The following is a 17,198-nucleotide window of genomic DNA, read 5'->3' as shown; positions in this document are numbered from 1 at the left end:
GCCAAGGTTTTATGACCCTCATTGCCAGCACTCATTTTGTGTCATTCACACGGCCTCCTGTTGCAGTTATTTCTGTGCAGGTTTTCTCAGCCCGTTTCTACTTCATACTCCTTAAATATAGCATCTGCCATTGTTGTTATTTGTGGTCCTCTCTGTGTTTTAACTGAAGCTCCTTCAAGGCTAGGACCAGGACCACACACTTTGTATCCTGTGCAGCACCAAGTGCAGTGCCTTGCACACCGCAGGTGTTCAGCAACAGTTTGACCATGTTGACTGATCATGTGCACGGAGGCCCTGTGAGATAGATCCCTGTGGTGGCGGCTCCATGCTGGGGTGATGACCGAGGCAAGGATTGGATTGGTCCCTCTTCTAAGCCCCAGTGGAAGTTTGCAGGAGGCCTTGTAATTAGGAGGACAGGAGAACAAGGTTGACTTCACAGGCTGGAGGAAGACAGTTCAGTTCACTGCACAACTGTTACATGCCTACTGTGTGGCCGGAACTGAGCTAGTAGTTGGAGGTACCAAGATGGATGTGACCCAGGTTCTGCCCTCCCAAGCTGACACTACGCGTCAGGGAGATAGTCGTCATAGAAGACGGAAGGAAATGAAAAGGAATTCAAAGACCAGTAATGGGGCACACGAGGGGTCCTGGGAAGGGTTCTGGGGTCTCACCTAGTTCTGCTTGCCCCATTTAGTTTCAGAAGAATCGACGAGACCAGGACGCCACCAAACACAAGCTCATGGAGATCGCCAATTACGTTGATAAGGTGAGACCAGGTGTGTCCTTGTGGGAAAGGTGCCAGCACCTTAGAGGAGCTGCAGGACAGGAGCTCACACCTGACTTGCCTCTTGCTCGACTGGCCGCCCCACCAGCTTCTGGGAGGCAGTAGCGATGCAGCCGAAGCTCAGTGGTCACGACGAGACCGTCAACTGCACGGACCTAGCCAAGTAACTTGTCTTGTTTGGGTTGCTGTTTTGTTTTGTTTTTTAATTTACAAAATGAGGGGTTGATTTAAATCAATAGCTTTGGATAGTTTTTGTTTTTCTGATGGAATCCTGTTTCCAATGTCTAATGTAAAAGTCCGATGGAAGCAGACTCCTGTAAGCTGAAGCAGGGGTGGGGACCCAGAGTGCTGTCCTCTGACCCCCTTCCCCTCATCCCTGCCTTAAAAGTTGAGGAGTGGGTTGTTTGGGGTCAATCTGTATAATCTCCATCTGTAAAGCAGTTCTAAAATCATTTGGTTTTGTCTCTTAGAAAAGCCGTGCAGTTGGTTAACTTTCCTAGGTCAGGCTCTTTTAAACAAGCTCTTAGGAAAGACCCAGATTCTTGAATTTTACTAGAATAGGCTGGTCTTGAATTTTACTAGAATAGGCTGGTCTTGAATTTTACTAGAATAGGCTGGTCTGGGACTTTGTTTATATGACAGAGTGCAAAATGCAGAAGAGGTAACCTAGAATGACCGTGGCCTCTTGATAGGCGAGTAGTAAATAGTTTTAAAAGGTAGATTTTAATGTTTGGGATCGCAGGTCTCTGAGAGTCTGATCACATTTATTGTACAATTTCAGGGCACTCACAAAACTTCTGAACCGTAACTCTGGACCTGCTAGGGATTCCTAGATCCGAGGTCTCAAGGGGGAATTTTTTTTTTTTTTCAATATTAGAGGATAAGGAAGAGAACAAATATTTTTAGGGATTTACAAGCAAATTTGGTAGTGTTCTGAAGTCATTGGATGGGCAGGTCTATGCCCTGTGTTTTTGCCGTAGATGACTCTGGAAACGCTGGTCAGTGTTTGGTGCCCGGTGAAAGTCAAACACTGGCATTTCCTGGAAGGAAGGACTCCAGGGACACAGTCCAGTCCTCTCTCTAGCCTTCAATTCACTCAACAATAACATCTAAATGATCCCACAACCCAAACACTCAGCATCTGGGAAAACAAGAAAAGCTTGTTTCCCTGGGGGTAGACCCTGTTATCCCCCATGTGACATCTATTGTTCTGGAGATGCTGCAGGTGGGAGACTTGGCTGGGTCTCCCTATGTGGATTCTGCAGCTGGTCTGGGTGATAGAACCAGGGGTGCTGGTGAAAAGTGGAAGGAGAAGAGAGGCGTTAGCAAACCACATCCTTGCTGGAAGGCCCCCAGCCTTGCCAGCTGGTCTGCTCTGTGAAGCAGTCTCGGTTCTCTCATCTGCAGCTGAGGTTAGTCACTCCCGGCTGGGGTTAGGGAAGGCAAACTCACTTCTCTGAGGCTTGCTGACCCACCTACTTGAACTGAACTATTATGGAACTAAAACTGGAATGTACTGCGCCAATCAGCTGAATCATGAACCGAATCAAAAATGTTTTTCCTTAACTGTGAAAAAAAGCCAAGTTTAAGTCCTCAAAAAGCTCCCTAGTGAAGCAAGTTCAAATTGAAATCCAAACCCTTTATTTTCTGTAATGATTGACCGGGCCCAAAACAGGAAAATCAAAGTTTCCATTGAAATCAACTGATACTCTGTTGAATCTGGAGCCCATTTACATCACAGTTTCTTGGGGGCAAGTTGATTCTCTGGATGTGTAAATATGGTAGCACTTCAGCAGTGTAGTGTCATGAGTAGACTCTGAGGTCTAATAATCCGGGTCTTAATCCTGGCTCTGCCAGCTTCCTGCTGAGACTTTGGCAAGTTACTGAACTTCTCTAGGCCTCAGTGCTTAATACATAGAAAGCACTTGATAAGCATTGGTGCTATGATTGTTATATTTACCTGGGGCAGTACCTGCCACTTTCGGATTAATATGGCATCTCCTGCTCACGTGACCTAGGTTCACCTGCAATTTTTTTTTTTTTTAAGTTGCTGTCTCAGTATTCTCTAGGGTAGGCCAGTCAAAGAATTCCTTGTACCTACGCCTTCCAGTACTTCGCTTTAAGGAAAACCCTCTTCCTGCTATGTGTGTGTGAGATGAAAGATACTGTGCCATGAAAGTTAGATGTAGCTCTAGCCTTAAGGAGCCCAAGGATCAAGGCCCGTTTATAGAATTTCAGGATCTCTGGGTTGGACAAAATCCTGAAGATTATCTGGGACCTTTGCAGCCTAAAGCTTGCAACCTGTTTATGGCATCCTTAACAGAACCCAAAAACCCCCAGTGATGGGGAAGGAAATTTTGAAAGTAAGCACATCTATCTACATGTATTTCATTTACACCCATTTACTTTCAAAATGAGTGGGAGATGTCTTCCAATAAATCCATTAGTATATCCACACAATGGAATACTAGTCAGCAATAAAAAGGAATGGCAGACTGATACAGGCTACAAGACGGATGAATCTCAGAAACATGCTAAATGAAAGAAATAACAAAAGACCACATATTGTATAATTTCATTTATGGAATATGTCTGGGAAAGGCAAATCTGTGGAGACAGAAAGTGGATTAGTGATTGCCCACGTCTGGGGGTGAAAATGGACAATGATAGTAAATGGACATGAGGGATCTTTTTGGTGTGATGAAAATAGTCTAAAATTGGATTATGGTGATCACTTTACAACTTGGTAAATTTACTAAAAAATATTGAGCTGTACACCTAAAATATTTGGGTGGATTCTGTGATATGTAAATTATGCCTCAATAAAGTTGTTTTGAAAATCCATATACAAGAGAACTTTTTAGACATGTATAAAAATGATAAGGGCCGTAAAGGAATTGGGAGGGATAGTTGTACCAGACACCTGGGCCAAAGGTCCTTATTATAGATGACAGCGTGGCTTAGCTCGCTTTGAAAGCTTTTTTCCTGTTTGAAATGAAATGTCTTCCTGTCTTTTTTACCTATAGACTGAGCCCCACTTTAGGCTCATGTGCGAAAATGCTGCTCCTTTCTCCACACGAGAACCCCGTGCATGTCTGAAAGCAACTCTGTGTCCTATCTCAGTCTCCATTTCTCTAAGCTAAGTCACCCCAGCTCTGCCACCAGGGGCAGAGCCTCTCTTAGGATGTCGTGCCTGTCTCAGGATGTCCCCCTTCTGAGAAGGTGAAGAGCAACACCTGTTCCCTCCTCCCCTTGGAGGCACGTGTAGAAGAGAAATCTGGAATCTGTGCTCTGAGCGCTTGGGCTAGGAAGGGGCTCATAATCTCAAGTGGTGTTGACAGATGATGTTGTGACTCTTCTGTGTGTGTTTTCAGTTTTACCGATCCTTGAATATCCGGATTGCCCTCGTGGGCTTGGAGGTGTGGACTCATGGGAATATGTGTGAAGTTTCGGAGAACCCGTACTCTACCCTCTGGTCATTTCTTAGCTGGAGGCGCAAGCTGCTCGCCCGGAAGAGCCATGACAATGCACAGTTAATCACGTAAGTAGCCTTTTCCATATGTGTTGCCTTGGCCCAGGCTGCAAAGCCCCTGCCTGCAGTGCGTGTGCTGTTCGTCCTTTTCTCCCCAGTGCTGAAGGTTGGCTGCACTAAGCCGTCCTGACTCTCCCGTCCAGGTAACGAAGTGTTCCTCAGGCATGTGCTCCGTACCCAGTATATCCAGGAAAATATTAAAAAGCCTGAGTCATAGCAATCCCAAGAAGTGTTTACAACCCAAATAAGAAAATTAGACATATTTAGTTGAGTCTCTGAAACAATTGGGTGTGTATTTGGGAAGTGAGTGACTGTTGGTCGTGGCTGCTTTGAAACAGACTTTCTAAGGGGCTCACCTTGATCTTTGTGGCGCTTTGTTCTAGAACAGGTGTTAATCGCCCAAAGCAGGCACAGGAGAGGGGCCTCCTCAGCTTGTCCTTCATGTCATTCCCAGGGGCTCAGGGCCGACTGCGAGACAGTCAAGTGGCAGATAGTGCAGGAAGATGTGTTTGGGGGGAGGGAGACATGGGGGGAGAGGGCGGTTGTGTTGGAGTTTGTTCAATCCCCAGAGAGAAAAGAACAGAAACTGATGGGGGTCGTGGTGGCCCTTGACAGTCCCCCGTGGTGATTATCTAGTATTTATTGTTGACTTCCAAAGGTATTCTCAGGAAGTTACAACAAAAGGCACATACATAATAAAACCAAATTTTTTTTTCCTGTTTCCTAAATATCTCTGAAACAACAATCATTTAAACCTTTGTTTACTCTTTAAAAGAGACCGGGGAAATAGCTGTACCAAAAACCCGAGTGAGTGCTTACTTCATGATGGCACATTTACCTAGGAAGAGTCTTTGGTTACCAAAACTTTGGCCTGATCTTTGAAAGCCTGGAGTTCTGCTTTGGGCAAGATCTTGAATCCAATTTCCAGTAGGACTTCCTCAGAGCCATGTGTGAGTTTATCAGATAACCAGTAGGGCGTCATAGAGATTTGCATGTACGTTTTTGCAGATTGTTTCTCTGAAGATAAACATGCCTTGAGTTCAACAAACATGTATTAAGCACCCACTATGTGTCTGATTCTATGCTAAGTTCTAATGACCCCAAAATAAATGAGACAGCCTTGACTCTCTAAGATATCATGGTGTAAGTAAGAAGACAAACACAGAGATATAAAAGCATGATGTAATGAACTTCCCTGTAGATCCTTTAAATGAATTTCATGTTTGTGGCGTGCACGAAAACACTGGTATTTTATTCATTCCTTTGCCCCTGCCCTGGATGCGTACAGCTGAGAAAAGCATGTATTAAACTGGGGGAATGTAGCTGGCTGTTGGCAGATTAGGAGCACAGTTGCAAAACAAAGGCAGAAACAGCTTCTCCTTGCACCCAGCTGCACTTTTTGAGGCTCCTGATGGGACACATCTGTTTCCTTGGCCCCAGAGTGATGCAGGAATGAAGCATCAGCCCCCACAGCTGCTGCCCTAACCGCCCCCCTCCCCATACACATACCACAGAGCCAGGGATATGGCAGGGCACCCTGGCAGCTGGCGGAAGTGGGCATGATTCACTTCAGCATCAGAACCTGTGCCACCCTTCCCTCATCCCCCACCCTCTGACCTTTTCCTCTGCGGCAGGAATGCGATGCAGCTTTGCAAGCCCTGCCCATTTCCTTCCAGGGAATGGGGCTATGGGCATATTGTGGGAAGAAGTGACCTTTTGCTCTCTCTTCTGTTTCTCTGGAGCAGTGAGAGAGTAGGTGAGAGGAAGTGAGAGGTGTGGTGACCTGGAAGTTGTCCAGCTGGCCTAGAGTAGTGGGATCTCTCCCCTTGGGAATGATCTGGGAATGTCAGCAGGGCCAGGGAATGCCGTGATGGCCACCCACTCCTGGGCACATGGAAACAGCCCTCTCGGTCCCCACTCCAATCACCCTCTCTCCTTCCCTCCTGCAGGGGCATGTCTTTCCACGGCACCACCATCGGCCTGGCCCCCCTCATGGCCATGTGCTCTGTGTACCAGTCTGGAGGGGTCAACATGGTGAGTCTCAGCCAATATACTGATGCTGCAGAAGGTGGAGAGCTGCCCCACAAGACAGGAGGTCATCTTCTAAAAAATAATTTTATATTAACTGTTGCAGGAAAAAAGAAGGTTGGACATAAAGAAGGGCAATTGTTTAAAATGAAGGCATTAAGTTCTAAGAGGTGGAGGTACTCAGGGATGAATTTTCATTTATTGTAATTTATCCCCAATTTTCAAGCTCAGGAGAACCTTGAAGCAATTACATTAATCATACATCACTAGATGTCTTATATGTTCCAGACCAGGGGCTGAGAAATTGTAAGATACAGAGATAAAATTTTTTTTTTTTAATCTGAAGTCTTGTGTTGTTCTGTATATCTTTATGGAACAAGAGCCTGTCTCAGAGTCACAGGAAATTATTGCCCTCTTTTGAAGTTCTCTCTGACTTTGTGAGAGTGTTTGGACTACTCATGTCTGACCTGTGAAGTAGACAGCAAGGAGGCTGCTGTCCATTTATTTGTCCACCCCTCTATCCACCTGTATTTATTGACAGATGCAGCAGGGTAGTTAAGAGCACGGGCTTTGGTCACAAAGCCTGTACGCACAGCAATGGTATAATCAGTGGAGGGCTGTGAGGCTTGGCTAAAGAAGAGGCAGGGCTGTAGCGGGGAGATGTCCTTGACCTGAACTGTCTCCCTGAGCAGGACCACTCTGAGAATGCCATTGGCGTGGCTGCCACCATGGCCCACGAGATGGGCCACAACTTCGGGATGAGCCATGATTCCGCGGATTGCTGCTCCGCCAGCGCGGCTGATGGTGGGTGCATCATGGCAGCTGCCACCGGGTGAGTTAAGGAGGAAGGTGAGGATGGGGAGGACAGCCAGGCACGAGAGGCCAGTGAGGCCCCCGTGTTGCTCCCGGCCCAGGGAGCCTCTGTTATACTAACGGGGGCAGTGAAGAAAAAGGGGGTTTTGACAACAAAAGCATTGGAAGAAGACCAAGAAAACAATCGTGTGGAAGGAGCACAGGTTTCTAGCAGGAAGTTTGGTGTGGTGTAACCTTAGATATAATTAATTTCTGTCTTGGGGTTCTTTAGCTATAAAATTGGCATGACCACGTGTGTCTTTTCCACTTCATGAATTTTTGCTGAGAACCCATTTGTAACAGCCACAATCCTTAATCCCTCCATGTGAACGAAGTGTGATCAGTGCTGTTATGCCTCAGGCCAGACTGAACGCGCTGAGCCTCCAGAACAAGGAAAGGGAAGGGGAGCAATCACACACCCCACAGTGACTCCTCAGGGAATTTACAGGCTGTGTTTACCACAAGGAATAAGGACAAGGCAGCTCCATCTCCCTGTAGTCGTGAGGGGTCTTTAAACCAGAACCTTTGAAAGAGAATTCTGGAGTTGCTTAAAAGTCAGTGCCTGGACTCAGACAGCAGAGAACACTGGGTTCTTCCGGGACCCTAGTCACTCTTCAGAAGGCACCATGGTGGGAGCTTGTGTTCCTCCCACCCCAAACCGTTAGGGTCTGCTTATGCTTCTTAGGGAATGGTGTGTCTCCAAGAGGAGATGCAGGGGCTTCCCTGGTGGCACAGTGGTTGAGAATCCTCCTGCCAGTGCAGGGGACACGGGTTTGAGCCCTGCTCTGGGAAGATCCCACATGCCGCGGAGCAACTAAGCCCGTGCACCACAACGACTGAGCCTGCGCTCTAGAGCCCGAGAGCCACAACTTCTGAGTCCATGTGCCACAACTACTGAAGCCCGTGCGCCTAGAGCCTGTGCTCCACAACAAGAGAAGCCACCGCAGTGAGAAACCTGCGTACTGCTACGAAGAGTAGCCCCCGCTTGCCGCAACTAGAGAAAGCCTGTGCGCAGCAATGAAGATCCAACGCAGCCTAAATAAATAGATAGATAGATAGATAGATAGATAGATAGATAGATAGATAGATAGGAGATGCAGCTTTCTTGGAGCTCCAGTGTCCAGTGTTTTCTCCTCACTTCTCAGAGAAAGTGACACACAAAGGATGATGTTGACATGCAGGGGACAACTCCATGGGTCATGCTCAAATCCCTGTGAGCTCACCATTAAGTCCATCTCTTTCTCTCTCAATCTAAAAAGCATATTTGTAGACAAATGGTTGAGAGAGTTATATTAATTACTACTCCAATTTGTTTTTAAGCTGTTCACAAATTTTAGTAGTTTAACAGTTATTAGTAACAAGTTCTTTGTGACATTCCTGACAACTGAAGAAAACCCTCCAGTGTTTAACCTTTAGCTGGTTTAGAGAATTGGGATCAGGATAACTCTTCCCTTATAGACCCAAATTGTGGTACTGACCTGCCGCCAGAGAGTGTATGACTTTTAACTCTTTTTCCCAGTAGCGGGATCCAGGACCTTTCATATTCTTGTGATAAAGACCATGTGTTTGTGAGTTAGCTGGTTGAGTTTGGAGTGCTGCCTGCATCCTTAGAACAGAGATCAGATCACTGGCCCAACAAAGAAATTAAACCCTTGAACTTGGCCTTTTTGGGCCTGGTCTTCTGTTCTAAGAAAATCTCCATCTAATATCAGCTTCAGGAAGAGTTTGGGTTGGCTGGAATTTTATTCAGCTCTAAGGCTCAAGAGACCTGTTGTAACACACTAGTTATCCTTTATTTATTGCAACTCCTTCATGAAAACGGGTGAAATTGTTGCTTCAAGTTCTCAAGTAAATCCTCCATGGAGCGTGAGAAAAAAGGCATTATGGGGTGGTTAATATTTCTTAATTCTTAGAATGTTAATGTACAGGTGATGTTCTAGGGGGGGCAGAATATATGTGCATGGGACTATAGGGGTCTGAGTCCAGCTGGAATCAGCCTCATGGGCAGCAGGATTGATGCTGTTCTGGCTGCTTGATGCTCAGACTCCCAGCTAATTCCAACCTTGTTCTTCTCCCAGGCACCCCTTTCCCAGAGTGTTCAACAGATGCAACAGGAAGGAGCTGGACAGGTATCTGCAGTCAGGCGGGGGGATGTGTCTCTCCAACATGCCAGACACCAGGACGCTGTATGGAGGCCAGAGATGTGGAAATGGGTACCTGGAAGATGGGGAAGAATGTGACTGTGGGGAGGAGGAGGTAAGGTGTTGTGCTGGTGCTAGTGGGAGGGGAAGAATTTGCATTGGCTTCAAATCTCAAGGTTAAAGAGAATGCAAGCGAAAATTTAGTCCTAGGCATTTCCTGCATACACGTGGCTGTCAAAGACCCCATCACAAATAAGATGTGGGGAGTAAGCCCTAAATATGGACCATTTCTATAGACCCTCCTGGTTTGAAGTTGACATTGTTTATGTCCAGATTGGGGTGGAGTGCTCCTTGTGAGCATCAGGTCTACCCGGAAACCACAGTCTTTGCCAGTGAAGCCACAGGTGGCCTCCTTGGCCCTCCAGCTGCACTGAATTTATTCTGAAGGCCATGCAGCCGGATATATGAACTTGAACCTGGGCCTTATGAGGATGCTTAAAACAACAAGCTCATGCTGTTTGGCCTGGAGAAGAGATGATTGAAAGGAAGGGGATGTAGGAAGTACCAGCAAGTCTGAAAGGGGCTTCTAGGAGGAAGAAGGAGCAGAGCTCTTGGTGTACAAGCTCTTTCCTTCCTTATAATCTTCAGAATGAGAGTGGTGGGCGTACAGCATAGCTCTCTCACTTTTAACAGATGCTTGCTGTTCTGCAGAAAGCAGAACTGAATAGTTTCATATCTGTTTTTTGAAGGATGAAAATATGTAGGTTAACATGCAAAATAATGTGTGGGAGAATGCTTGAGTATTCTACGTATTCAGAATAAACTATGCGGGTGAGATTGAGGGTCTGTATATGTGGGAAAAGACTATTTGATTTTATAATCTTCTCTATGGTTTGACTTTTTCTTAATGCCAGCACGTAACTTTCATAATAAAACAAGAACTAGTTAAAGGCTCACCATCCGCACCACCATGAGTTCAAAGAGATCAGCCCAGACCCTTCAGAAAGGAGAGAGTTGTATTATCACGGAGGGCCCGGTGGGGTTGAAGAGCAGCCTGTGAGTGGGCTTGGCCAGTTGGCTTATATTCAGAGGAGCTTCTCATTCAACAAATATTTACTGAGTATGTGGTACTATGTCATGTGCCAGGGATAGGAAAATAGATAGGCAGAAAAAATAGACATGGTCCCTGTCCTTATGGAGTGTATAGTCCAGTGGGGGAAACACACATTGACCAAATAATTGCAAAAATGTATAAATACAACTGTGGTAAGTGCTAGGAGGGCCAATGGCATGATGCTAGGAGTATATGTAATGTGAGGGGAACTGCCCTACTCAGGTGGGAGTGTGACCTCTGACCCCATAGCCAAAGGCTGAGGTAGGCGTTAGCGAGAAGCACAACGAGGCCAAGGCACACTTCAGCTAGAGGAGGAACCGTGCCTTAGGGTGAGAAGAAACGTGGTGTGCTAGAGGGGAAGGAACACAGGTCCCTGGAGCCCAGGGTGGTAGGAGATTCATGGAAAGAAAGTGCCCCTTATTCCTTCTCTGAGGGGGAGACAGGTGGATGAGCATCTGTAGTCAGGTGGTGGCATGTGTCTCTCCAACAAGCCAGACCTGGACAGTGACGGTTATGATATGGTTAGTAAGCACGGGGTGGGCCCCAGGCAGACATGGCTTGAATTCGGCTCCAACACTTGCCAGGTATGTGCCTTGACCAGCCACTGGACTTGTCTGAGTTGCGGTTTCCCCTTGTGTGAAATGGGCATAATTGTGCCTCCTAATCCTGCTGTGAGGGACCCATGGATGGGCCTGTCTCTATAGTAGGAGTGTGATAGGCACATTCGGAGTCACTGGGCATCTCGTCATCTTTTTTTTTTTTTTTTAATTTTATTGGAGTATAGTTGATTTACGATGTTGTGTTAGTTTCAGGTGTACAGCAAAGTGAATCAGTTTTACGTATACATATATCCACTCTTTTTTAGATTCCTTTCCCATATAGGCTGTTACAGAGTATTGAGTAGAGTTCCCTGTGCTATACAGTAGGTTCTTATTTGTTATCTATTTTATATATAGAGTAGTGTGTATATGTCAATCCCAATCTCCCTATTTATCCTACCCCTTACCCCCTGGTAACCATAAGTTTGTTTTCTACATCTATAACTCTATTTCTGTTTTGTAGATAATCGTCATCTTTTTTTTAAAAATTAATTAATTAATTAATTTTTTGGCTGCGTTGGGTCTTCATTGCTGCGTGCGGGCTTTCTCTAGTTGCAGCGAGTGGGCTCAGTCGTTGAGGTGCGCGGGCTTCTCATTGCGGTGTCTTCTCTTGTTGCAGAGCACAGGCTCTAGGCGTGTGGGCATCAGTAGTTGCAGCATGCGGGCTCAGTAGTTGCAGCACGCAGGCCCTAGCGTGTGCGGGCTTCAGTAGTTGCGGCGCATGGGCTCAGTAATTGTGGCGCGTGGACTCTAGGGCACGTGGGCTTCAGTAGTTGTGGTGTGTGGGCTCAGTAGTTGTGGCTCACGGGCTCTAGAGTGCAGGCTCAGTAGTTGTGGCTCACGGGCTTAGTTGCTCCACGGCATGTGGGGTGTTCCCAGACCAGGGCTTGAACCCATGTCCCCTGCATTGGCAGGCAGATTCTCAACCACTGCGCCACCAGGGAAGTCCTGTCATCTTTTTAAATCTCATGCTGTATGTCAGCAAATCAGGACCCGTAGGGCAGGAAGGAAGAGAGGAGAGCATGGAACCCCTAGAGAAGGGTCCAGGCCAGCGAGAGTTGAGGAGGAGCAGGAGATGGCAAGAGAAGTCTGGGGAAGCAGGCCCGGGGGCTGACATAAATTGTTCAGGAGTTGTTCCAGCATGCCCTGACTCCTGATGGCCTCTTTTTATCAGATAGTAAGGTTTAGGAGTGTGGGGGGCAGGAAGGGCAGCAGTAGAAGACATGGTCTCTGGATGTTGTGTTGGGGATGAGAAAAACTAATCACAGAATTTCCATATAACATAATACTATGCTAAATATCATGTTTTAGAAGAATCCATGATTACAAGGAGAAATGGGCATATTATGTTAAGTTAAAAGCAGTATGGATACTATGATTTTGTAAAATGAGTATATGTCTACGTATGTGTATAGGAAAGTGCTTAGAAAAATGCAAAATGTAGTTGTGTCAAGTTGTGTGTTACTGATGATTATGCATATGTATATTTTCTACAATGTATACGTATTACCTTAATGATAAAGCTATAAAGTGATTTTTTGGTGGAGACTTCCCAGGGGCCTGTGGGGCAGGGTAGGGGGTAAAGGCCCTCACCCTGCCTAGTCCCCTGTCTCCCTGCCCTGCTGCCCAAGAGGCTCATGCCCACTCTCACTGCCTCCCCAGGAATGTGATAACCCCTGCTGCAATGCCTCTAATTGCACCTTGAGAGAGGGGGCAGAGTGTGCCCACGGCTCCTGCTGTCACCGGTGTAAGGTAAGTGGCCCTTTCCTCCCTGCCCAGGGTTCTGACCTAACAGTCCAAGACTCTGCTGGGGGGTAATGGCCCGGATTCAGCCTCTATCCTGGGGAAGTGGTGGCATCAAAGTTTCAGAAACATGGAGCTAGAAAGGGCCCTTGAACAAAGTTTACTTTTTTCTATATTGGGCCTCACTGAGTTCAGATCATCCCAGAGGGCTGTGTGTGCCTCCTGGAAGATGGGAGATTAAAAAAAAGAAAAGTGTCCAGAAAGAGTAGGCTTGATTTTATTTGGAGCTCATAATAATCTTCATCACAGTTTTGATTAACATTAATGAATTGCTTATTAGGTGCCAGGCATGGTACAGAGAATTTTATATATGTCATCTCATTCAATCCTTACAAAAGCCCCATGAGATGTGTATTAATATCCTCCATTTAAGATGAGGAAACTGGGGCTCAGAAGGGATAAGTGGCTTCTCTGGGATCACACAGCCAGGAAGAGGCTGAACCAGGTTTACCTGACTCTGGAGCCCACTCTCTTAATATTGGTGTGAAAGATCACATCATTTTTACCACTAATATTACTATAGGTCTACAGTCTCTTATCTATAATTCTGAAATTTAGGAAGTTCTGAAAACTCAAAAAAATTTTTTTAACTTAACGGTGGCAAAATTTGACCTGAATTGACATGAGTCTAATTATAGTCTTAAAAAAAAAATCACACTTAAAGTGAATATTATATTTCATTGCAGAAATATTAATGTGTGTGATTATAAAGTATAATCCTAGGCCTTGCTGGTGGGTTATATAACATACATATCTAATGTGTATGTGTATGTATATATATATACACACACATATATATGTACATCTGTGTAGTGTCTGCTTTCTAAACTCTGTAAAGTCTGACATCCATCTGGTCCCAGGGTTTTGGATAGGATTGTGGACTGTGCTTCCACCTACCACTTGCTGAGGGCTCATTATGTTCCACATACTGTTCAAGTAATTTATTAGAACATTCCTTCCAGCATGACCTTCTAGCAATAACCACGAGAGGGTTATTACCCTCACGGGTGCATAAACACAAGTCCTACTGCTGGTTAAGGAGCTGGGATTTGAACCCAGGCAGGCTGGCTCCAGGGTGGGTCATCTTCCCCTCCATCTTGCTCTCAGGTGGAGAGATGCATCCTGAGGCCACCCTTGAACTGAGACTGTCAGAAAGCTGCTCAGCTGGCCCATTCTTGCCTCTGTCTTGGGAGGGCCTTGTGGGTGGCGTGGAGTCCCCCGGGAGTGTGGAGGGGCGCTGTTCTCAGACGTAGCTCTCCTTGCCTGGCTCAGGGGAACTCCCACGCCATGTGGTTTGACTCTAGGATACACCCAGAGTCCCCCAGGGAGGCTGTGCTAGCTGGGTCAGGTCCTCGAGTCTCAGGCTAAGGCCTGAGAGTGAGTGTGGAGAGCGCCCATCTCCCGGTCCCGGGGTTTCAGCTTGGATCTTGGAAAGGAGTTCCTGGAGAGAAGTGTGTGGGAAAAGAAGAGGCTTGGAGTCTGAGACCTTCAATTCAAGCCCTGTGTGTGATTTGGGGCAGCCTATTACCCATCCAAGCCTAGGTTCTTTATCTGTAAGATGGGAAGAGTACTAATAACCCTGACCACCCTGGGAGGCTGGAAGACTCAAGTGGAAACTCAGTGTTTACCAGTTGCCCAAGGTGTGCTATTGATCAGGTTATTTCATCTGCAGAATGAGGCAAATAGCAGTATATCTAGCTCATGGATATTGTGAGGATCTCATGACTTGAGTATGTGTAACATACTTAGCCTGGCGCTTGGCTCAGTAATGGGGATGTATTATTGCCAGAGTGCTTTGTAAATTCAAAGATGTATGAATGCTACTCTGTGTGTGTGTATCTCTACATATATATTAGTGGGCTTGGCTCTTCTGCCACTTACTAACCATGAGACCTTGGAGACATTATTTAACCTCTTTTGCCTCAGGTTTCGTCATCTGTAAAATAGGGATAATTAAATTACATAGGACTATCATGAAAACTAAATGAAGTAATATTTGCACTGGGCACTTAAGTGGGAGCTCCATAAAGTAGCTGTTATTACTAAAGCACTTAGTAAACTGTAAATTGTTGCATAAATATTATTTTTTACCTACTTCTTAAGACTGCTATGTAGACTTAGCATTTGTGAAAACACCTCGAAACCCTAAGTCTCTATTCATATTAGATGAATGATGGTGATTTGAGCTAATAAGGTCATGTTAAAAGCACTCTGAAATAATGGTAATGGGAAATTCTGTTCCACGGGAGTGACGCTCATGAGCCCTTGCTGGGAGGGTTGAGGGCAGGTGGCAGATTGACCTCTTTTTCCCCTCTCGTTCCTCGGCTCAGCTGCTGGCCCCTGGCACACTGTGCCGTGAGCAGGCGCGGCAGTGTGACCTCCCGGAGTTCTGCACGGGCAAGTCCCCCCATTGCCCCACCAACTTCTACCAGATGGACGGCACCCCCTGCGAGGGTGGCCAGGCCTACTGCTACAACGGCATGTGCCTCACCTACCAGGAGCAGTGCCAGCAGCTGTGGGGTCCTGGTAAGGCTCTCCTGGGGGGAATGGCCCTCCTCCCACCCCACTGCTTCCTAGCCAGCCTCCCCCTTCAGGCACTCTGGGTAGCTTAGAATCCTTGGCTTTAAAACAGCATCTCCAGATATTACCTTTTTTCAATCCCCTTGCCTCAGGGTAGACTTTCAGGGAGAGGCAGTAGGCAGTGTTCTTCCTAGTTCCTTGATGCTTTAAATTCTCAGAGTGGGTGAGTGGATAAGAATAATCCAACAAAAATGGCAGAGGATGGAGACAGAAAAGGAAATGCAAATGGCCTTAAGCTATAAGCAAATTATAACAACTATGGGATGGGATTTTTTTCATGTATCATATTGGCAAAGACTGAAGAATTAATATAATAAGGTAATAATAATACTATAACTATAACAACAAGAACAATAATAATATAGTTGTGGAGGATGTGGGAAAACAGGTAGGTACAAACCCAATGGAAAGCTGTTTGGAGATACCAGAATTTTAAGTGCACCTGTCATTGGGCTCATCCATACTACTCCGTAGGTAGTAGTACAAAAACTACATTTGTACTTGCACATTTATGTGAAGATAGATTTACAACGATATTTATTGCAGCATTGTTAGTGATACCAATAACAACCTATAAATCCTTCAGTAGGGACCAATTAAAATAATTCTGGTACCTCCATACGTTGGGACACTATACAGCTGAATAAAAGGAGGCAGCTCTGTATGTACTGAATAAAAAAAAGACCTCTCGCGATAAATTAAGTGAAAAATGCAAGATGCAGACCAGTGAATAGACTATGCTGCCACTCTTTATTAGATAGATTATCTCTAGAAGATACACAAGAATTGTATCTAGACGGTAGAGATAAATAAAATTATCTTTAGAAGATACACTGTTAATTCAGATTGCTTCACCAGGTTGTAGGAAAGTAGGAACTGGAATGACTAGGTAGAAAAAACTGAAAGACATGCTTTATTCTTTAAAATGTTGTGCAGGTATTACCTTTAGTAAAAAACCTGAAATGGGACAGGGCTTCTTCATTAGAGAGAAGGCTTAGCATACAAACCTCCCACAGATATAAAACCTCAATAAGGTATAAAGAACTGATGTAAAACCTTTTTCTACGAGTAGGTCTTGAGGAGGTGGGGGTCGAATAACTGATAGGGGTAAAGAAAGAAAAGGCTGAATATTCCCTCCCCTAAAACTTTCTTAACCTTCTGATTTTGCCAAGGGCTAGCTCTGCCCTTCGGGGGCTTCTGACTTCCACTAACGTTGGCTAGTGTACTGATAAATGTTTCTTGCCCACCCAGGAGCCCGGCCTGCTCCTGATCTCTGCTTCGAGAAGGTGAATGTGGCAGGGGACACCTTTGGAAACTGTGGGAAGGACATGAATGGGAAACACAAGAAGTGCAACATGAGGTGATGACCATAGGGCAGACCCCACGAGATGAGGGTGACAAAGCAATTCCTACTCTGTCCTCACTCCTGCCCTCTCAGCAGCTTGGCTGGCCCCAAACTAGGCCTTTAAATAAATCTATTCCAGGCCCTTTTGGCAATGTGCCATTCAGCCCTAAGGAAGTCAGAGGGAGGGCGCAGATGGCAGTGCTTCCTAGAAAGCTGGTCGTACCTCCTTCTGGGACCTTCTTATAGTAGGGTGGGGCATCAGCCCTCTTGGGTCATTTCCACAGGGTACTAATTATACCCTTATCTGAATAGCCTGTTATTCACCCATTCATTCATTCACTTCAAACATCTATCCATCCACCCACCTACCCATCCACTATCTACTGTGGGTCTACCATGTGGCAGATACTGTGCTGAGTA

At 45.9% G+C, this 17,198-nt stretch overlaps 1 protein-coding gene across 1 annotated transcript in view; it reads left to right on the top strand.

Annotated features, from left to right (window-relative positions):
• The window catches only part of ADAM19 (ADAM metallopeptidase domain 19), an 88,528-nt gene that overhangs the window by 53,516 nt on the left and 17,814 nt on the right, over positions 1-17,198 (top strand). Inside the window, exons 8-15 of the mRNA XM_059917588.1 lie at positions 695-766; positions 4,159-4,325; positions 6,266-6,350; positions 7,037-7,176; positions 9,275-9,452; positions 12,713-12,802; positions 15,184-15,379; positions 16,685-16,793. Coding sequence (XP_059773571.1) covers positions 695-766; positions 4,159-4,325; positions 6,266-6,350; positions 7,037-7,176; positions 9,275-9,452; positions 12,713-12,802; positions 15,184-15,379; positions 16,685-16,793 — 1,037 coding nt within the window. The remainder of the gene's footprint in view (positions 1-694; positions 767-4,158; positions 4,326-6,265; positions 6,351-7,036; positions 7,177-9,274; positions 9,453-12,712; positions 12,803-15,183; positions 15,380-16,684; positions 16,794-17,198) is intronic.

Source organism: Balaenoptera ricei, chromosome 3 (genome assembly GCF_028023285.1).
Source record: "Balaenoptera ricei isolate mBalRic1 chromosome 3, mBalRic1.hap2, whole genome shotgun sequence".
Classification (NCBI taxonomy): Eukaryota; Metazoa; Chordata; class Mammalia; order Artiodactyla; family Balaenopteridae; genus Balaenoptera; species Balaenoptera ricei.
The sequence above is the reverse complement of the archived record's forward strand: the minus strand, read 5'-3'. Positions and strand labels throughout refer to the sequence as shown.